The sequence below is a fragment of the Xyrauchen texanus genome, chromosome 35 (assembly GCF_025860055.1).
Source record: "Xyrauchen texanus isolate HMW12.3.18 chromosome 35, RBS_HiC_50CHRs, whole genome shotgun sequence".
NCBI classification, from domain to species: Eukaryota; Metazoa; Chordata; class Actinopteri; order Cypriniformes; family Catostomidae; genus Xyrauchen; species Xyrauchen texanus.
This window is the reverse complement of record NC_068310.1, coordinates 16,296,880-16,312,936: the sequence shown is the minus strand read 5'-3', so window position 1 is coordinate 16,312,936 and position 16,057 is coordinate 16,296,880. Positions and strand designations below refer to the sequence as shown.

The 16,057-nt window shown below is 42.0% G+C and overlaps 1 protein-coding gene across 3 annotated transcripts in view; it reads left to right on the top strand.

Moving 5' to 3' along the window:
• The window catches only part of LOC127629293 (DNA (cytosine-5)-methyltransferase 3B-like), an 84,585-nt gene that overhangs the window by 12,176 nt on the left and 56,352 nt on the right, over window positions 1-16,057 (top strand). For all 3 annotated transcript variants that reach the window (XM_052106450.1, XM_052106451.1, XM_052106449.1), the window contains exon 3: window positions 12,507-12,657. In XM_052106450.1, the coding sequence (XP_051962410.1) occupies window positions 12,507-12,657 (151 nt within the window). The remainder of the gene's footprint in view (window positions 1-12,506; window positions 12,658-16,057) is intronic.

The window sequence follows — 16,057 nt, the reverse complement described above, 5'->3', positions numbered from 1 at the left end:
GGTAGTGGGTATGTGTACTCTGGTTTATCTTTTTGAGTTTCACTCATGAATTGAACACCATTCCACTCCCTTTGCAATTTTTGCACATTTCTTTCTTAAAATGCTGTTAAAACACCGTAAACAAATACTGTATTGACCATCTGCCTTTTTTGCCGCTAACTAGTGTGTTATTGTAAAGCAGTTCAATGGAAAGGAGGAGGCCAGAACCGGCCTGGCGATATAAACAATATTTTAATGATTAACTTGTACAAAAGACAAACACACACACATGATGGACATGTCCGTAAACGATCTCTCTCTCGTCGCACAACTGTCCGCAATCGTTTTTTATCCCTCTCAGAGGCTTAATTAGCCTGATAAGGGACCGGTGTGTACAATCACGACCCGGCCCCGCCCTCTGCCCTGTCACACTCCTCCCTCATTCTCTCAGGCAGGGGAGCCCCCGGCATGATCTACACCCCCTTTCCCTGGGGGAGGGCGTGCTCTAAGTCCCGTCTGCAGCAACACCTCAGCCTGCTCCATGCCATGTCACAGCCACATCAGAGTCTGCTCCATGCCATGTCACAGCAACACCTCAGCCTGCTCCATGCCATGTCATAGCAGTGCCTCAGCCTGCTCCATGCCATGTCATAGCAGTGCCTCCACCGTGTCACAGCCACGCCTCAGCCTGCTCCATGCCATGTCATAGCAGTGCCTCCACCGTGTCACAGCCACGCCTCAGCCTGCTCCATGCCATGTCATAGCAGTGCCTCAGCCTGCTCCATGCCATGTCATAGCAGTGCCTCAGCCTGCTCCATGCCATGTCATAGCAGTGCCTCCACCGTGTCACAGCCACGCCTCAGCCTGCTCCATGCCATGTCACAGCAATGCCTCCGGCTGCTCCATGCAATATCACAGCAATGCTTCAGCCTGCTCCATGCCATGTCACAGCCATGTCTGAGTCTGCTCCATGCCATGTCATAGCAACGCCTCAGCCTGCTCCATGCCATGTCATAGCAGTGCCTCCACCGTGTCACAGCCACGCCTCAGCCTGCTCCATGCCATGTCACAGCAATGCCTCCGCCTGCTCCATGCAATATTACAGCCACGCCTCAGCCTGCTCCATGCCATGTCACAGAAACACCTCAGCCTGCTCCATGCCATGTCACAGCCACGTCTGATTCTGCTCCATACCATGTCACAGCCATGCCTCAGCCTGCTCCATGCCATGTCACAGCCACGTCTGAGTCTGCTCCATGCCATGTCACAGCAACACCTCAGCCAGCTCCATGCCATGTCATAGCAACGCCTCAGCCTGCTCCATGCCATGTCATAGCTGTGCCTCCGCCGTGTCACAGCCACGCCTCAGCCTGCTCCATGCCATGTCACAGCAATTCCTCCACCTGCTCCATGCCATATCACAGCAATGCCTCAGCCTGCTCCATGCCATGTCACAGCCATGTCTGAGTCTGTTCCATGCCATGTCATGCCTCAGCCTGCTCCATGCCATGTCACAGCCATGCCTCAGCCTGCTCCTTGCCATGTCACAGCAATGCCTCCGCCTGCTCCATGCTATATCACAGCAACGCCTCAGCCTGCTCCATGCAGGGCTTGACATTAACTTTTTGAGGCACTTGTCCTTCGGACAAGTAAATTTATGTTTCACTTGTCCTTGCACAAAAGTCACTTGCCCGGGTAAAGATTTATAATTTCATTTATTTTTTTGTGTTTTGCTAATGCAGAATTCGAACAAACCATTGAAAGCACCCAAACACTATCAATATTAATACAATTCAGTTGAAACAGTAGAAAGGAACGTGTCCCAAGAATAGAGTTCCCCTTCAACAAGAAATAAGGATCTCCAGACTCCATAATACAAAGTAATACTTTGCACGCTGGTGTGCAGTGTATCACCAGAGGTAGTGGTGCCTCTTGGTGTAAAAAACACTATTACTCCACAACACTATTCATCCTCTGTATCTTCGGACCGATGCCTTGATTCCCAGGGGTTAAATCTTGGGCGCCGCTGCCTTTGGCTGCAGGTCCACCACCTCTCCACCACCAATCCAGCATCAAAGTCTTGCAACTTTGGGCCCTCTACTGACAGAAATAGCAGCCTATGAAGCTGGACTGAGCTGAGGCTGGTCCTCCAGTCGGACTTGATCCGTTTCATGGTTGAGAACCCTCTCTCACACACAGCTGTGCTGACTGGCAGGACCAAGTAAATTTTCAGGAGTGTCAAAAAATATTTATACTTTTTATAACCACAATTGTTGGTCTTGTGCTGTCTGCGACGTTGGAAACTTTATAAAATTATAAAATAAAACAAAGATGTCGGACGATTTTGAAGTTGGAGGAGAAAATTAAATGGAATTTTCATTTTGAGGTGAACTAATGCTTTAATGCTTGCTTACAGTAGCTACACAGCTGCCGACGCTAAGTTAGCTAGCTAACGTCACTTACTTGTCAGCCAGGTTGGGTTGCGCCCGACAGACGCCACAGAACATTACTCCGTCTTCATAAATAACCCAGTCGAATTCATCTTTCCATTTGGTTAAAAAATTTCGTTCCCGTTTTAATTTGTATGTTGTTGGTTTAAGGTGACTTCTTGTTTTTGGAGCTTTTCCTGGCGCTTGGCCGAGCTGCGGAGCCTGAAGAAACATAACTCTCCACCACTGCTGCCAGCAAGGTTTTCCAGCCCAAAACCTCGTCAAAAACCGCGAGAATTGGCCAAACCCGGTAATGATATTTTTCCCGCAGTGCTGAATGAGAAGAGCCATACTCTCAAACCATATACAGAGAGGTAATTTAGGCTATAGGTGATTTATAAACAGTCTGTTTATAACCTGAAAAAATAACATTTTAATGTTTTCTAAATCAGTGTTTGCTGGAAATATACCTCCATCTCCGATGTAAAGCGGATGCGCCTTTAGAGAGAAATTCATATGGATTGCATAATCAGACGGTAACGTTAGGCTATTTTCTTTCGATTCGAATTGATTCTTTAAAAGTGGACATTTCAAGCTTTAGCCTAACGTTACATAGACTATATTCTGTTTCAGTTCAGTTTCAGTTCACGGAGACCATGAAAGCGCGCCTGATTGTTTTATTTTATTTTGCAATAGCACGTTTTCTTGTTATTGTGAGTTTACACAAATAAAAGTAGTTGCAAATTATGTATTATTATTTTCAGTATGACCAGAAATGATAGAGTATTTAAGTTGTTTCCACTGTTGATAGGAAAACGCAAGTGTTCACGCCACGCCTCTGTTCCATGCAGTGCGTGCTCCACACTCCGCACAAACCCTTGGATATGCGTCAAAATCTTGTGTTTATTAAAAAATTTGTTAGTTTCAAATCAATTAAATTAAATCTGTAAAATAGACGTAATGAGTGGCACATAACGTGAAGTAACATGGCATTTTATTTTGTTTGAAATGTAACTTGTCCGGTCGGACAACTAATTTTCTCTTCTACTTGTCCTACAAAAAATCCACTTGTCCCGGACAAGCGGACAAGCCTTAATGTCGAGCCCTGTCCATGCCATGTCACAGTCATGTCTGAGTCTGCTCCATGCCATGTCACGCCTCAGCCTGCTCCATGCCATGTCAAAGCCACGCCTCAGCGTGCTCCATGCCATGTCACAGCCACGCCTCAGCCTGCTCCATGCCATGTCACAGCCATGCCTCAGAATGTACCATGCCATGTCTGAGTCTGCTCCATAACATGTCACAGCAACGCCTCAGCCTGCTCCATGCCATGTCAAAGCCATGCCTCAGAATGTACCATGCGATGTCTGAGTCTGCTCCATAACATGTCACAGCCACGCTTCAGCCTGCTCCATGCCATGTCAAAGCCATGCCTCAGAATGTACCATGCCATGTCTGAGTCTGCTCCATAACATGTCACAGCCATGCCTCAGCTTGCTCCATGCCATGTCACAGCAACATCTCAGCCTGCTCCATGTCATGTCACAGCCATGCCTCAGCCTGCTCCATGTCATGTCACAGCCATGCCTCAGCCTGCTCCATGCCATATCACAGCAACGCCTCAGCCTGCTCCATGCCATGTCACAGCAACGCCTCCGTCTGCTCCATGCCATGTCACAGCAACGCCTCCGTCTGCTCCATGCCATTCCACCGATTTTTTTTGGCTGTGAATTTCTTTACTGAATTAAACTTATAAAAAGTATTTTTTTTTTCCCCTTTAATTCAGTGAATATCATTTAAAGATATTTTTAAAAGATTATTTTTTTCCCTCTGTATTGTTAGTAAGCATGTTTAATACAACCTTTTAAGTCGGGACACAAGCAGAATAATCGGTTAAGATCTAATGATTAATAGTTGCAGTAATTGCCGAATAGTCGAATAATCGGTCTAATAATCGTGATTAAGTGATTATCAAAATAATCCTTACTCGCAGCTCAACTATATTCCACACCAGATCTGTGTACTGGTCGGCGTAGCACTGCCATTTACTGTACCTATTGTCCTGTTTTAGTAATTATTGTACTGTCTTGCGCTGTTTGCACATGTGCACTTTATGTAGACATGTGTATGTCTGTGTAGTCTTATTTAGTTCTGTGTTGTATTTATGTAGCACCATGGACCTGGAGAAATATTGTATTGTTTCATTGTGTACTGTAACTGCTGTAAATGGTTGAAATGACAATAAAGCCACTTCACTTGACTTGACTCGAATATTAAGTGTGTAATAACAGGCATTACTGGCTGAAGTAAGTTGTATTACAAGTTTAAGGACATGACATGTGCTTCCACTTTTTGCTCATGTTGCATCTTGTCTGGAATGATGTATTTCTGCTTTAACATAACCGTTATCTGATCAGCTGCTCCTCTGTGCCTTTGGCTCTGTGTGTGTGTGTGTTCACATGATTGATAAGCATGGTAAGCATGGACAAGCAAGGAATTCTGGGAAAAAATAGTGGGTTTTCACACAGTGCTATTACTCTCTCTCTCTCTCTCTCTCTCTCTTTCTCAGGGTATAAAGGGATCTGAGCCACCTGTTTTGATTCTCTGACTTTTTTCGGCCTTACAAAAGCTTTGAGCCCGGGGCTTGGGGCCACTTTAGGCTGGTCAGTGCAGGGGGTGTAAGAGGGGCCAGTAGAAAGATAAACTGAATGAATGAGGGAGTCCATAAACCCTTTCACCTCTCCAGCTTTTTCCCATCTCCTTAAACTGGGAAACACGAGTGGAAGATCTTTGCTAGAGCATTTTCATCTAGTTTTATATAAGTTATTTTTACATTAGGGAGAGTTCACCCAAAAATGGAAATTCTGTCACCAAATACTCACCCAAAAGAGATGGTATGTAGAATGTTAAGGACTGACTGTTTCAGTCACCATTCACTTTCTATGTACACTGGGTCATTTCAGTGGCTGCACACTGGAGAATCTCAGCAGATGTATTAGGTCATCCTGTTATTTCTTACCAACTGTTTTATGAACACTTTCACTACATACTACTCAATTGACATTCTGCTTTTGGCATACTAAATAGTAGGGATGTATGCATATTCGGACATGGGGAGAAAGAGTCTCTTGGTTTAATTTAGTAAGTGCTGTATCAGTATGTATCATATCTGATTGCATGATCTGTGACTTGTGGGCTTTAATTCAACATCAGTATAATCATGTTTAGTGCAAACGATAACTAATAAAATTAACTAAATAAAATGGCTTGCATTTCTCCAAGAGTTATTTCTCCATAAGATAGTTTAACCACGAATAGAACTCTAAAGTGACTGACACACAGTGCACTACATAGGAATGAGCAATCGATCAGTTCAGACTGTGGTTAGGGAAATTAATAATTAAAAGCTAAATGCCGGCTTATTAAAGTTATATCTATGAGATAGTCAGTGACACGTAGCAGCTGCGAAAAAAAATCTTTTTTTTATCTTGTGCATTGTGTGCTGTAAGCTGATGTCTTGTGAACAGAAGCGCTGCTGCTTTGGTCTGTTTGGCCTCTCGCCGCCTTTCTCCCATTGAAAATACGGAACCCGTGGCTACCAAGGAACCATGTAAAACCGTCTTTCTTTACTTAAAGTTTGAATTATGACTGGAAAGGAGAGGATTCACAAGATAACGAGCCATTGCTTTCTTTAAACGTGAAGAAAAGAGAGTGTAAAAGATGCCGTAAAGCCTGTCTAATGCATTTCAGCTCCAAAGTAAATGAACAGCAACCGATCAAACAAAAACATAATCTATATTATAGTATAAAAAAACTGATTGACAGTTCCACAGAGTTCAGACATAGTTGGCAAATGTTAACTGCACTGAAGTTCATGCAATTAATTTGTTTTTATTAACTTAACACTGCGCTTTTCCTTCATACTGGACCTTCACCATGAGTGCGATCTCCAAAGTAGTCACGAATAAGGGAACATATGTGTAAAGGGATCAATGGAATGAAGGAGGCGAGAACCGGCTTTTCAATATAAATAATAGTTTAATGATAAACTTAAAAGACAACATAAACACACACACACGACGGACATGTCCGTAAACGATCTCTCTCTCCCCCGCACGATCCCCTGCAGTCGACCTTTATCGCGGAGGCATAATTAGCCTAATACGGGACCGGGTGTGTAGGATCACGACCCGGCCCCGCCCTCCGCCCTGCCACATTCCTCCCTCGTTCTCTCAGGCTGGGGAGCCCCCAGCCTGATGTACACCCAATATGTGACTCGATTAGACAATACGTGACTCGATTGGATTTGGATTGAGATAATTTAGACGTGAGTATATATTATATACAGACATTCTTTTTTACATGCAATACTCATAACATTTTATTATCAATGGTTCAAATCCATTTTTGGCTCAAAATCGAAGGGGGCAAGTGGTCCCTCATTCTGAATGGCCTCTGTGTGTATATGTTATTGTAGTGTTTCTCAAGTGGTAAGTCATGACTCATGACCCAAAAATGGTTGGCATAAAAAACTAAAATGCATAATTATTAGGAGTGTAACGATTCGCTCTAAAGACGATTTGAATTATTTACGATTCTTTACTTAATGATTAAGATGCATTGTGAAATCTGAAATTTGGTCAAATTTCTGTTAGATCCGATTTGATTATTTTGGAACGATTCATAATTATTTAAAAAAAATAAGCAAAAAAAAGATTCAAACTTTTTGCAGAACATTCAGAATTTACACTGATCAACCAGAACATTAAAACCACCTTTCTAATATTGTGTAGGTCCCCCTTGTGCCGCCAGAACAGCGCCAACCCACATCTCAGAAAAGCAATCTGAGATACTATTCTTCTCACCACAATTGTACAGAGCGGTTATCTGAGTTAACGTAGACTTTGTCAGGTCAAACCAGTCTGGCCATTCTCTGTTGACCTTTCTCATCAACAAGGCATTTCCATCCACAGAACTGCAACTCACTGGATGTTTTTTGTTTTTGGCACCATTCAGAGTAAATTCTAGAGACTGTTGTGTGTGAAAATCCCAGGAGATCAGCAGTTACAGAAATACTCAAACCAGCCCGTCTAGCACCAACAATAATCCATGCGATTATCTAACCAGCAAATCATGTGGCAGCAGTACAATGAATAAAATCATTCAGATATGGGTCAGGAACTTTTATATTCACATCAACCATCAGAATGGGGACACAATTTGATCTCAGTGATTTGGACTGTGGCATGATTGTTGGTGGCAGATAGGCTGGTTTGAGTGAGGGGCAGTTCTGTGGATGGAAGTGCCTTGTTGATGAGAGAGGTCAACAGAGAATGACCAGACTGTTTTTAACTGACAAAGTCTACGGTAACTCAGATAACTGCTCTGTACAATTGTGGTGATAAGAATATAATCTCAGAATAATATTCTGAGATGTGGGTTGGCACTGTTTTGGTGGCACGTGGGGGACCTACACAATATTAGGCATGATTTTAATGTTGTAGCTGAACAGTGTAGGCAGCACACAAATGCACCAGACTTGAGCACTAGAGTCACAGATGCATTTAGGACCAAGGAGGATTGGCTTGTATGTGTGGCTGCATATATTAACAAATAAATGCCTTACATGATATGCATAGTAGGTAAAGGATAACATAATGTCTGATGCATCATGATTACTTGATGCAAACACACAAAAAGATGGCAAATCATGAAATAAGCATAATATATTTGCATATCATGCAACGTTAAGATTTATTGCACCAATAATTAAATATGAAATGTCATGTGCAGGCAGATAAGATCCATGTTTAAATCGAGCAGTTTCACAGAATGAAAACGTCTTTTGTCCAAAATCTATTAGTATTATTTAAAGGTGGTGATACACAGGATGTGGTAACCATGAGTTCTATTCATTTTGTGATAGGGAGAGAGGCACCAGGTGGCTGAATGGAAGAGCCTCTGCTTGTCTAGCTCGTTCACGAGAATTCAATCCAATTTTCATGCAGAACTGTTTGCAGCACACATCGCAAAAGATACAAATGTTGTTGATGATGTTGATTCTTAAATTCCATAATTGTTGTATCGGAATATCTTTGATAGTGTATACTGATGCACCGCGATGCATCGATGCATTTTTACACCCCTAATATTTATGATAAAACAAATACTTTAGGCTTGTAGATGTCAGGTGAAAATGCTTCCCATAATTTATTTAATTGAAGTCAAAGGTTCATGTAAACAAATAATTATTCAAAACTTGTTAAGTCTAACAACAAATTCTGATATGTTTAGCATGGTTGTTGGCTCTGTGTGTGTGTGTGTGTGTGTGTGTGTGTGTGTGTGTGTTGGCAAGACCTCTGATCCCCTGCAGCACAGCTGTGGTATGAAAGATGTCTGGGAATCAAGTGAACGGTTCCAGAAATTTGACAGCAGCCTTTATTGTTCCCACATTCATGGAACAGTTTCTGTCTGTCTGTCTGTCTGTCTGTCTGTCTGTCTGTCTGTCTGTCTGTCTATCTATCTATCTATCTATCTATCTATCTATCTATCTATCTATCTGTCTATCTGTCTATCTGTCTGTCTGTCTGTCTGTCTGTCTGTCTGTCTGTCTGCCTGCTGTGCAAGCAAGTAGTCAAATGCATTTGTTCATTGGTTTTCAGAAGTAGGGATTTTCAGGATGGTCAACTAGTGTCGATTTGTGTGGTCAACTAGTATGTTTATTTTTTTCTTTAATTACATTTTTTCATTTAGTGTTAATATTAGAGGTCAACCGATTAATCGGGCGATTTTTGCACTTTTTTAACATAATCGGCATCGGCAAATATCCAAGTATATCAAGCCGATTATTAGGCAGGCTCATCTGTGGGCAGCATAGTGTTGTTGTGGAACACGTGTTCGACGCACGCTGCCCCTAGACTCATTTTCCAGCAGAGTGAGCAGACCTCATCCAGTGCCTAAGGAAGGAGCTAAGTTCCTTGGAGAAAACAGTAAGGATTAAATTTGTATAACTCCTTTATATTTAATTAAAAACTTTTGATATGTTACTGCCAACTTCAAGAAAAAACGCGACAAACGCGACATGACGTTCGGCTACTTTGGATATTGATAGCGTAGTTGAAGTTGCATTATCACAGCAGAAGGGTGGATATCATGTCACAATAAGTAAGCAAGAATTTTGCAATTACAGACAGTGAATCTGAGACTTTTATTTGTTCTGTTTGTGTGTCTTATATTTGAGAGGGTTGTCACTCAATGCAGAGAAATAAGTACTAAAAAAGATACCAACGCACTATAGGCTAGTGAAGGACTGGCTTTGGTAAGCTCGGACGTTATCGGTTCTGCTGTCGGTACTGGAGAAATTAAGAAAATACATTTATTATTGCTATAAAGAGAAAGTTATTTTATCTCGCCAGCCATTTCTATGTATAATAATATGAAACCATTTGTCTGTGATGCAATTTAGCTATTCGCAGTCAGAGAGAGAGATCTCGCTCAAGCGGTGCCACAGCGAGCACAACACGAGCCCTGCTTAATGAGTGACGACGGAGGACAGAACGAAACATTCAAACGTAGCCTGTTTACATTTTAGACCTGTGATATTAGTCTGATTTTATTATAGATTTCGCCTTCCAAAGATTATAAAAAGAATATTTATACATAAGCTGCATTCTGTCTAGCACAACTTCCTTCCCTTCACAGCGGTGCACTGACATTTCTCCCTAAAACTCAAACGTAACGTCAGAATCAGCACGATCGGTGATTGTTGTAAAATGCAGTCTAGCTACTGTTGCTAAATTGCGGGACGCGTTTAATAATAAAAAGAGCGCAAGAGATACCGTTCCCAAGTCGGTGTGCACTCCGAAACAGACAGCAACGGGACAAGCAAATATAGGCTACTTTGGGTTTCATGTGCACGGCGTCTAAACGATCAACTATACACAAAAATATGTCAAAACGACCGGCTTGGTGATTCACTTAAACACAGTTTATTTCTTAAATGGACGTAGTTATGGAAATAGTTGGGAGAAAATATGCTGCATCAGGAGCCTATTAGATCTGAACTCTTCAGGGGAAGCGGATCTGAACTCTTAAGGGGAAGCGGTCTAATATACATGCTGACGATTGAGCCATTACTGCGAATCAAAGAACAAAAGGCAAAGAGAAAATCACTTACAGCTCTTGAATGAATAACTTCTGCATTAATGAGCATTAATCTATCTATGATAAACTATGCAGTGTTATTTTACAATTGATTACTTTATTAGATTTCTTTTTAGACCACACCTGAACAGTAATGTTAGTAGACCTTCCTGAAATTAAATCACTGTGCCTATATATCTTTGTGTAATATATATATATATATATATATATATATATATATAACAAAAAGAACCGTTAAGAATACCGTTAAAGTACCGGATCGATAAGCAGTATCAGTAAGATAGTAATACCATTAAAACCTTAACGATACACATCCCTAGTTATTCCTGTGCTTCTCTTGGATGCTCTGAATATTGGATTACGTGTCTGGATTACCCCTTAATTAAAGCTGCATTTGGATCTCAACCTTCGTGTCTCGGAGCAGTTCAGTAACACCTGCTTTGTTTATTTAATATATTTGTTATACATTATTTATACAACATGTTTTTACATTATACATTTTTTATTTAAGTGTACAAGTGCAGATTGGTCAAGTGTTCAATAAATGTATTTGTTGAGAAATTTTGTCTATCTTAAGTAATTATTTGTGTTACATTTTATCTTTCAAATAAAAGGTTCAAATAAGAGGTTAAAAACAAGCACATATCGGCCAAATATCGGCCAAAATAAATCGGCAGCATTAATCGGCCATCGGCCGACCCGGATTTCAAAAGATCGGCATCGGCCTGAAAAAACCCATATCGGTCGACCTCTAGTTAATATTTTGCGCTGCAGCACAATTAATTTAGATATTAATCAGTTGGGATGAATTGCAATACGCAACATCTTGAAAATTGTTTTAGTATGTTGTGCTTTAGAATACAGAAACTCTCTCTGAGAAGTTGCATGACCAAATTAATCTGCTTTACTGTAAGAACCCCATAAAAATAGATCTAAATTCAGTGTGGTGGATATATGACGATAAATCAGCATAATCATACCTGTTTTTTGTAACACATACTAGTCATTCAGACACCGTCCAGTCGATTATAATAATAGTAGAATTCATCATCCTCAGGTTGAAATTATTCAGCTTTTTTTAATTCTTGAATTAATTCCTACAGACCTTCCAACACACAAGCATGCACGTCCACACACACAAATTCAAACATGATTCTTTTCGCTTCAAATGGAACCACATACTGTAATTACCTCCAGAAGACAAAAATGTGTGTATCCAAATGCTCATAAAAACAGGCATTTAAGGGATCAGGACTTGCTAAGGGACCTTTGAAAAGCCATCAAGCATGTCAACCAATCCATATGTAATGAAGACTTGACAAAATGCATAGCCAAACCAAAACTGATTTAAGCATGATTTAAGAAGGTCTCTGAGAGCATCTTGTGTGCTTTAATGAAAGCAAAGAAATTTGACTTTTTATACCACAAAAGTCAGTAGTTTATACAAATTTACCTTTGTTTTGTTCGGTTTGTGACCTATAAATAGTGCCGAATTTTTCATATTACATCATAACGTTTCTTTATTTTAAATGTTAAGAATCCTAAAACTTAAAATGTTTGGACTCCACTAGATGTTTAATTATTGCCGCGAAAGTAACAATGACATCTGTGCAAATACATTCGTTCTATGCAGGGACCTGCTTGTACGGGTGTGCTTTGTGCTCATAAATGATTCTGGGATCAGAATGAGTGCTGTGATCCAGTGCCAGTGATGTAGTGAAAGTGTTTGGGCCTGCCCTCCATTAGTATCTCTTTTTATCAATGAGAAGATTACATGTTTGTACTGTTACACACCCACTGACATGGAGACAAACACAGGGATTTAGCTCTGTTATGGCTTTGAATGTATGAAATTGAAGTGTTTTGGATCTTCTAAATGTTGTGCTTGTTTCCTGTGATCTTTGAAGTTTGTAAACAGGACATCTTGTTTTTCAGGCTGCTGTAAATGGTGACACATCTGTAGGAGAGGGAATGTCAGAGAACGACAGCGGGCTTGAGATAACCAATGAGAACAGCCCGCTGACTGCAGCAGAGCCACCCTCACCTTTCTGCCCCAAACAGAATGGAGGTGCAGCCTCACCCGCAGGTACACAAAAGTTTAATAAAAACTATTAGCACATTTTCTGTGCTCAATACAATTTAAGCTCTATGGACTGTGTCTGTGGCCGACTGTCAGTTACCTAAAAAAATAAATCAATTTCCTTAAATTTTAATGTCCCTACGTTTGTAAAAGCAGTCAAGAATCAGCTACAGATTCCATAAAAATGTTGTTCTTTAATCTGTCCACAACACCTCACAAATTGTAACGCTGTGTAGCTGACAATGGCAATGACGAAGACGATGTGCAGGACCCAAATGCAGATTTATTACCAAACCGATGATGATACAAGAAACCCTATCTATACCCGTGAGCATGAACTAAACTAGACATAAACTGGAAACAGGAACTAGAAACAGGACTAACAACACAAACTAACAACTTCACTAGACCTAAGTTACACAAGCTAATATCAAAATTAGAGCTATGTTACACAAGCTAACATCAATACTAGACAAGAAACAATGGCAAACATGAGGGTTAAAATACATGGACATGGGGAACAGGTGGTAGAGCGGGTTGGCCACTAATCGCAAGGTTGGTGGTTCGAATCCCTGCCCACACGACTCCACATGCTGAAGTGTCCTTGGGCAAGACACTGAACCCCAAGTTGCTCCCAATGGCAGGCTAGCTTACATACCTTACACAGCAGCTCTGCCTCCATTGGTGTATGAATGTGTGTATGGGTGAATGAGATGCAGTGTAAGGTGCTTTGAATACTGTTAAGGCTTAAAAAGGTGCTATATAAGTGCAGACCATTTACAAACAACAGGGAACAAACCTGTGGACTTTTCATAATAAAGAGTCCAGGGAATCTGTACACAAGCAATGCTCAGGGGTTCTCAACCTTTTGCAAGCTGGCCCCCCCCAAACTGGTTCATTCTATTGGTAGGTGTTTGTTACATCTATTGGTAGGTGATGTTAATGTGAGACCTGAGCCTGCTTTGCCTTGCAAAGATCCTCAATTCTTGGCTCAATGTTTGATAAACATAGCCTCAAATCATCCTCGATTTGTGCACGATTGCGGTATTTCGTTTTGAGTGCAGTCATTTTTGAGAATCCTGCCTCACACAAATATGTCGACGCGAAAGGAAGGAGAATCTTCAAGGCGACGTCACAGAGTTCAGGGTATTCCTACATCAATGCTGCCCAGAATGACGAAAGAGGGCAGGAGCTAAAGAGTTCCTTCAGTCTACTGTCACTCTTCAGCTCAATAAGCTGTTCCTGCATATCAATTGATAGCTCGTTTGCTGTGCACACAAACGGATCTCGAACCCACGCAAAAGAGCGATAATCCTCTTTATAGTACGTCGCAAATTGTTTTCTCATTGCTGACAGGTGCTCAGACTCTGATTGAAATAGGGAGGAGAAATCGTGTGACGTGCCTGCATCAGTGATATAGTCTGCAAGGCTGGGGAACATGTCGCAGTTCCCTCGACTGATGCGGCCACGCCAGAGGTCTAGTTTTTGTGTGAAGGCGTGCACTTTGTCTGCAAGGAGCAAAATATGAGTTTCGCGGCCTTGCAAAGACAGGTTGAGGCCATTCAAGCGGTCAAATATATTGACCAAATAGGACAGAGACGCAAGCCACATAGTGTCATCCAGATGCTTCGCCAGATCTGATTTGATTTCTGTCAAAAACCACTTCACCTCCTCTCGCAGCTCATACAACCGCTGTAACACCCGCCCCCTGGAGAGCCAGTGAACTTCAGTGTGCAGAAGCAGCTGTTCGTGCCCTGACCCCATCTCCTGGCAGAGGACCCCAAACAAGCGAGAGTTTAGCGGCCGTGATTTGATGAGATTTATTATTTTCACGGATTGGTTCAGCACGGAGTCAAAGAGAACCGGCATTTTTTTATCAGCTAGTGCTTCACGATGGACCATGCAATGTGTCCATTTCACAAGTAGAGCTACTTGCTGAACGCGAGCAGCTAGGCCACGCTCACGCCCCGTCATTGCCTGCGCACCATCTGTGCATAGGCCAACGCATCGGTCCCAAGCCAAACCATTTTCACGGATAAAAATATCAAGGACATTGAAAATGGCTTCTCCTGAAGTGTGCGACTGAAGAGGCCGGCAAAACAGGACATCCTTGTCCCAGAGATACCTGACATAGGTGAGGAGCTGTGCCTGCCCAGCAATATCAGTGGATTCGTCCAGCTGCAGCGCGTAGTAAGGACTCTTTTTTTACGAACTCTATCAGTTGCTCTCTGATATCATTGGACATGTCTACAATTCTCCTAGCGACTGTGTCATTGGACAGTGGTACTGCACCGAGTTTGGCTGCTGCACTATCGCCTATCATTATTCTGCACATGTCTTGCGCTGCCGGCAAAATGAGAGTCTCTGCGATTGTATGCGGTTTACCCAGTTTACCGATCCTTTTGGTCACTGCATACGATGCCTCCAAACACTGTTTAGACACAGTGCTGTGCACTGAAATGGTTGCCTGTTGCTGATGGAGGCCATCAAGCTTTCTTTTAAAATATTCAGCTGGTTTATTTTTAATGCCAGCATGCTTTGTTTCAAGGTGCCTTTTTAATTTGCAGGGCTTCATACTGTCGTTTGCCAGCACCTCGGCACACACGACACACTGAGGTCTCAGATCAGCCGTGACTGTAAACCCAAATTGCAGGTATGCTTCATCGTAACTTCGAAGCTTTTTTGCAGCTGGTGGTGCGTCGGTTGGCTTGTTGGTCCTCTCAAGAAATTTCTCCATTTTGATGTGTTTTCAATAAAGTTTAATATGTAACTGTGTGTGGTGTATGTTGAGAGACGTATCAGGGGCTAATCAGTCGGGACTTATTAGGGAAAATAAATTTTGCAGACAATTCAGATTTTATTTTAATACTTAACAGTTGTAGTCCTCGTCAGTGTGTGTGTGTGTGTGTGTGTGTGTGTGTGTGTGTGTCTTAGTCGTGTGGGTAGTTTTAGCTAAGTGTAGCTGCTGCCTAGCAGTTAAAAAAAAAAATACTGGCTAGGGCTGAGATTTGATCTAATCTTAAAAAAGAATGTTTGTGGGTTTAGTCTTTAAAAAGACTGTTGGGGTTTTGTAGTAAAGGCCTATGTAAATCGAGATTGATAAGACTAGCGAGCGCTGGCACAAGCGAACTTGGCAAGAGACTAGACTAGAGTGAATGGAAAGCTATGTCGTGAGTCAATTTAAATGCAGTGATTTATTTTTGTGTGAGAGTGAGTGAACATTTACATTTATACCCCGCTCTGTAAGCCAGGGCAGGAACGGCGGCGGCCATGCGCATGCGCGATTCATTTGCAGCCTGGACGCGGAGGGGTATGTGTGTCTCTGACTGCTGCGCGAGGCTACTGAGAGACTGACCGCCTGTGAGTGCTTTTGGACGGGAGAGGGGCTCACGGCAGCACCCGCTGT